We start from the raw sequence: 6,562 nt of genomic DNA, 5'->3' as shown, positions 1-6,562 counted from the left end.
GAACACGTTTTCGTGTTTACCCACTCGCGATTGACATTTTTCTTTTCTCTCTCATTCTCGCTTCCACGAACATCCTACCGCAACAGCGTTTAACCACAAAAGCCGCCACAAAACCAATTTTGCTAACGCAGTTTGAAGGGGCGTCATGCGTGGTCGGCTCCTAATCGCCATCTCGCGTTCTCTCATTGCAGTTTTCGGAGAGATTGAGAGACTCAGCGGTGAGAGCGCATAGTCGAGGCAAAGGGAAGGAGTGATAGAGAGAGAATGGCATCGCTGGGAATCACGAGACATAAGAAGAGATCTCACAAGCTATAGTGACGGCCGCTATACTCTCGGATATTTTTGGTGCAGAGATAATCTATTGATAGCTTTTCTATCACTCTTTTGCAACACTGATGTCCTCTAAAACATACCAAAAAATAAAAAAATTAAAAATAGTGTTTTTTTGCAAATCAAATTTTAGTGACAAAAAGTTAAATTAAAAATCACAAAAAAAATTTACCGTGTATCATTTTTTTTCAGTGTAATCCATATCCATACCTACAACTTTGCCGAAGACACCAAATCGATCAAAAAATTCCTTCAAAAGATACAGATTTTTGAATTTTCACATATCATTTTTGTAAGGACAGCTGCCAAATTTTTATGGCAAATTATATGGACAAACTAATGATGCAAAATGGCTTCTTTGGGCATACCGAAGGCACCAAAAAAGTTTCAGCCGGATTAAAAAATACAAAAAAAATCGAATGACCGAAATCTCAGAGAATTGCTCACCTATAAAACTAACTTTAAATCATAAAATGTCATCCACATCCTAATTTTAAGCTTTCGAGCTCTCTAAAAATTGCTGTTCTTGTTCATACTACAGTCTCGTTTCACCCCAGTTATACCCTTAATCTCGTCTTTTTCAGTGTTTTACCAATAAAACCATGACATCCTCAAAGGTTAAAAAAGAGCTGGTAGATTTCAAGTTTTGCCGAGCTTCCGTGGCCTTGAGGTTATGGGTTTCGCCTTGTAAGCGGAAGGTGATGGGTTCGATTCCTGTCTGGCTCGGCAAAGTCAGATCCCTTCAAAGAGTTAATCTGCTCACTGGGAATACTGACCGGTAGGGGATGGGTTTCGACTAACGGCGTGCTGGATTTCCAATCCAGAGGTCGTGAGTTCGATTCTCGTACCGGGATGATGATGAAGTTTAAAAAAAAAAAAAAAGTTCAACGTCAACAGCAGCGATGGCTTCCGATATCAGCGAATGTTGGCGATACATCTCGCGCAGAAAGCCTTTTTCAAAAATAGAATCTTCAAATTAGCGTTTGAAATGACCGCTGCCGAGAAATTTGATGATGTGGTTTTTTATCTCAAGGACTCGGACGAATGGCTATTTATTCAGGTAAAACATTGCCAAAATAACGAAAATGTGACCGCTGCTATGCTCGACAAAACTGATGATGGTGATTTTTCATTGTTAAAGTATTTGGAATCGTATTGTAAGATTCAGGATTTCATGAACCCATATGAAGGAAGGAAAAAGAGATTCGTTATTTTTACCACAAGAGGAGTTAGTAAAACGTTGATCGGTAGTTGTGAAAACGTACCTGTAGATACAATTTTAGATTCTTGGAAGGATAGCTCACATAATCAATTGATACCGGATTCGAAAAAAATAATTTTATTGTCTGAAACTACCAGTACAAAATTTAAAGAACTGTTTAATGCAATTGACAGTGTAGTTTCAAATGGAAGACTAAGCGAAATTATTCTTGATTATAGAACACCTTTAAGAAGATTTTTTAGATTAGCTGGTGAGGAAGTCACTCTTATTGATACATTATTTGAAGAAGATAGCAATCGTAAAACTAGAAAGCTGTTTGATCTACTAAAGCATAAATTTAAAGGGGGGTCAAAGATTGCTAAAACACACATGGATAAAATTTTTGCCGGCGAATCTCGACAAAAATACTTGCCGCCAGTTGCGGATCAGGAAACCGTAAAGCAGTTTTTCAATGATCTAATATTGTCAGTTTCACAACCCAAAATTGATGATTTGCTGACCATAATTGATGAGGGAATGCTAGTGTGGATGAAAGGTTGGATACCACCTGATGATTTGGGTACGTTAACACAAAATCAGATAGAGCTTCCCAGACAGAAAATTGAAAATCTGTTTGAATGTTGGTATAAAGAACAAGATGCAACGAATGGTGGACATAAAAAGCTCATTACGGAACAGGATACTCAGAAATGGATGAAATCAATCGAAAATGAACTAAATGAAACAATTGATCAAAAACACAAACGGTCTTGTGCTAGTTTGAAAGTGATTGAAAATTATTATATCGAACGAAGAATTTCATGCTCCTCAAAAGGTAATAAGTCCAATAAGCAAATATTTAACCAAATTGTATTTGACGAAATAAGTGAAACCAAATTTATTGAACAACTCTTTACCAAGTTTCAGCATCAACAATGTTTCATTTTGATTGCCGAGCCTGGTATGGGGAAAAGTGCTCTCTGGCAAAATATGGCATACTATGCTCAAAGGAAGTACACGAATAAGTTTGTTTTTTTACTTTATTTAAATAACTTTCGAGATGAGCTCGCCACGTTAAAAACAATTGATGATGTCCTTAAGGTTTTCGGGAGTTATGTTTCAACTGCCAATCACAAATATTTGAAAAATGAAGATACAGAAGTTATTTTGTTTTTGGATGCATTTGATGAACTGTTACCTGAAAACATGGATGTTTTCACATCTGCCATGAATATTTTGCTAGAAAAGAAGAAATTGAAGCTGTTTGTGAGTGGTAGGCAAAGGGTACAGGAAAAATTGGAAAAAAGTTTAAGTGTTGAAGCTTTGTCGGTTCTGCCATTAAGTGATGAGGACCAGCAAAATTTTCTTATCAGGTTTTGGATTTCACATGGAGTTTTATCTGATAATATTGAAGAAATTTCAAAACTATTTTTAACAAAGTTTAACAAAGGAATTTTAAGCAAACAGTTTGAATTTCTTGGCAAGCCGCTTTTGATAAGAATGTTGGCTGATATTTATTTAGATTCTATTAAAGATATAATATCTACTGATTGTGGCATGGAAACCGTATTTGATGATCACCTAACGATTGTTGATATTTATGACACGTTCATAAACAAAAGTTTACGGGAGACTTATACTAAAATAAATAACATTCCTTTTGAATCGACAATTCCAAGAACAGGTACACATAGTGTGAAAAACTGGAGACATTCTTATCAGTTGATTGCGTTAGAAGATCAGGTTCCTAAAAAGCTACTTGATCTTATTGTTGATGAAGATTTTAAAACGGAAGTGACTGAAATTCGCCAAGAAATTATTAATCATAAAGATGAAACTCTTATCATTGAAGTTGTTAATAATTGCGCTAGATTTACTCACATATCGTACAGCGAGTATTTAGTTGCTAGATACATTTTCGAATACATTGGCAAAACGGAGAAATCAAAATGTTGGAACAAAATAAATACGTATCTCAAGCGAGCCGAGGTTGTTCGCATTTTTATTTTTTAAATGATAAATTCAGAAAACTTTGAAAAATCAAAACCTACCAAAGAAGGTATGCAGCGATTAGAGTTTGTTCGAATGATTGGCAAGCGAGGAGCTTTTTGGGCATGTGAAGGAAATTGTTGTAATTTATTGAAGTATCTACAAACATTTTACGACTACAACACCATTCGTGACCCTGATCGTGATAGTAACCCATCAATGATCCACAGGGCAATTTATTGCAAAGCATACCAGGCTTTACAACTTTTGCTGGATGTTCCATGTGATCCAAATATAATGGATGCTTTTGAGCACCCTCCTTTGTTTAGTACGATCGACAATTTAAACATCATGAAGCTACTCGCTAGTCACGGAGCAAAATTTGAACAAAACACAAATCATATGTTGCTCTGTGCTGTTAATTACGGTTCTTTTGATACAGTGCAATACCTTATTGAAAAGAAATTTCAGGTAAACATGCCATCTAGTTACGATGGTAAAACTCCTCTTCATTTGGCAGCTGAACGGAATAGGTTTGATGTCTTCAAACTTTTGGTCTCCAATGGTGCTTGCCTAGAATCCATAGATAAATATACAAACACAATTTTACATGTTGCTGCCAAAAGTGGAAGTAAGGAAATGATTCAGTTCATCATTGCAAATTCGAAGCAAAATATCGACACTCAAAATGACTTTGGGCAAACTCCTCTTCATATCGCAGCAGAAGCACAAAGAGACGAAATAATTAAACTTCTTGTTTTAAAACAAGCGGATATCAAACTAAACAATTGTTATGGAAATAATACCTTACATTACATTGCAAGCTACGGATCAAGTGAATTATTTGAGTATCTTATTGAAAGAGGTGCTGAACTAAATAGCACGAATAATATAGATGAGACTCCTTTTTATATTGCATCAAAGAGAAATGACCTAGACCTTTTAAAAGTTCTGGTAGACAAAGGGGCAAACATTGTCGATTCAGGATGCGTAACCCTAAGAAACGCTGCCAAGTTTGGATTTACTAAAATTGTAGAATATTTGATAGAGCTAAGTGTTGATATAAACAGCAAGAACAGATTGAATGAAACTCCTCTAAATTATGCAGTTTATGGAAAGCAAGAAGAAACGATAAAGCTTCTTATCAGAAAAATGCTCAATTTGAGAAAGTTGGATTTACGGGCGATACAATTTTACATTGTGTGGTTCCATTTGGGACAAGGGAACTGATTGAATTTATAATCGACAACGGCATTGATATTGACATCCAAAATAAATATGGCCAAACTCCTCTTCATTTGGCTGCCTTTCAGGGTAGTAAAGAGGTCGTTTCACTCTTTATTTCAAAGGGAGCAAACATACATTCAGTTGACAAACAGGGTAATAATGTTTTGCACTATGCTGCAAAAGAGGGATCACTTGATCTTATCGAATATTTATTTGAGAAAAATGTGGCCTTTGACCTCCCAAACTCTGAGGGAAAGACTCCCCTTTATTACGCAATTTTCCGCTATGAAGGTATTCGAGAAGAATCCATAAAATTCCTAATTAATGCAGGAGCAAGTACTGAAACGGTTTATAATATCAATAATACTATTTTACATCGTGTCGTTCGACAAGGTTCAACTGAATTTATTGGTTATCTGCTTGGTAAAGGTTTGAAAATAAACGAAAGAAACAAATTTGGAGAGACTCCTCTTCATAAAGCAGTGGTTAGAAATGATATAAGTTTACTTAGTTATCTGATTGATGCAGGAGCTAATGTTCATGAACTAGATTACCAAAATAATAGTATTTTACATTTTGCTGCCCGATATGCATCAACACTTATACTTGCGTATTTTATCCAGCTAGGTGTTGACGTGAACAGTCAGAATTTGGATGGAGAAACGCCTCTTTATAGAGCAATAGAAATAAAAGATGCAGAAAATGTGACATTCTTGCTTAACAAAGGAGCAGACGTTCATTTAAGTGCTAAGCATGATACAATTTTACATTATGCAATCTTGAAGGGGACAAAGGAAATGATCAAACAAATAATTGATAAAGGTGTTGATAAAAATATTCTGGATTCGGATAACAAAACTCCCCTTGATCTAGCAAAACAACATAAACGCAAACATATCTGGAAGATTCTTGTTTCTATAGATGCTAATACGAACTCAGAAGATTATTGTTATTCTGATTCCACCTTCGATTCTGACTGCGATTTTGACTTTGATTCTGATCTCGATTCTAATCATTCCTTCGATTATGAGTCGTCACAATGTGATTCTTTTGCTGGCGATGTTGGTTCTGATTCCGACATTATTGAACAAACGTGCAGCACGGAAACAGATACATTACGCAGAAATTTTCGAGAGTATCCTAGAAAAAATATACGTTACCCTAGGAGTAGTACGTAAAGCAGGCCTGCATAATGTTACCAACCCAGCGTACACATGAAGCAAACCAAAATGTCAGTTCACTGCTAGCATCTGACTGTAAAGGTAAGAACAAGATTGTCCGTCAGGCCTGAACGCAGACGCAAAATTTTGCGCCTGTCATCATAGCCTGCCAGTCATCGACCATTGAACAAAGCAACCCCTGCAGATTGTTCGACTGACAGTTGATGAAAAAATCGAACTGGCACAGCGTTCTGCGTTCACCAATGCGTCGAACGGAAAATCTTGTTCTTAGCTTTATGTGCATTGCCCCACATTTTTTGTTGAAATTGGTTGCTAAAGTCTCGAGTTATAATTATAATTATTTGCTTATATTGGCAATTAGCGGCGAGAAACATTAAACTAACCTGCCGCCTGACTCGTGCCGGTCGGCTATTCGTGTATGCGTCGCCGATTTTCGCGTCATGACCCCTGACATTTTCAGCTCTGACGTGAAGGTTCTTTGTTTTGTATCGTTTTGTTGCATTTCTATTGGAGAGGAATTGTTTTTATGAAAACATTTGGTAACGCGACCAATCAAATAAGTCAGTTATGAATTTTTTTAAACAGAGTATCGGTAGTTTTTTTAATTACTTCAGAATCAACGTTATCGAAATTC

At 36.2% G+C, this 6,562-nt stretch overlaps 2 protein-coding genes across 2 annotated transcripts; both read left to right on the top strand.

Annotated features, from left to right (window-relative positions):
- Positions 1–1,216: 1,216 nt before the first annotated feature.
- LOC120416621 (uncharacterized) lies at positions 1,217–3,572 on the top strand. Its single transcript, XM_039578422.2, has one exon. The coding sequence runs from the start codon at positions 1,253–1,255 to the stop codon at positions 3,542–3,544; it is 2,292 nt and encodes a 763-aa protein (XP_039434356.1). The 5' UTR covers positions 1,217–1,252; the 3' UTR covers positions 3,545–3,572.
- A 20-nt stretch (positions 3,573–3,592) lies between these two features.
- LOC120416622 (ankyrin repeat and SOCS box protein 13-like) lies at positions 3,593–4,854 on the top strand. Its single transcript, XM_039578423.2, has one exon. It carries the CDS (start codon positions 3,593–3,595, stop codon positions 4,748–4,750), a length of 1,158 nt encoding a protein of 385 aa, XP_039434357.1. The 3' UTR covers positions 4,751–4,854.
- The last annotated feature ends 1,708 nt before the right edge of the window (positions 4,855–6,562 follow it).

Source organism: Culex pipiens, chromosome 2, assembly GCF_016801865.2.
Source record: "Culex pipiens pallens isolate TS chromosome 2, TS_CPP_V2, whole genome shotgun sequence".
NCBI lineage: Eukaryota > Metazoa > Arthropoda > Insecta > Diptera > Culicidae > Culex > Culex pipiens.
This window is presented reverse-complemented; position numbering and strand designations above follow the sequence as displayed.

What these genes read in the sequence shown, in the direction of transcription:
- LOC120416621 (XM_039578422.2), top strand. Translation starts at nt 1,253, where the DNA reads ATGTTGGCGATACATCTCGCGCAGAAAGCCTTTTTCAAAAATAGAATC.
- LOC120416622 (XM_039578423.2), top strand. Translation starts at nt 3,593, where the DNA reads ATGCAGCGATTAGAGTTTGTTCGAATGATTGGCAAGCGAGGAGCTTTT.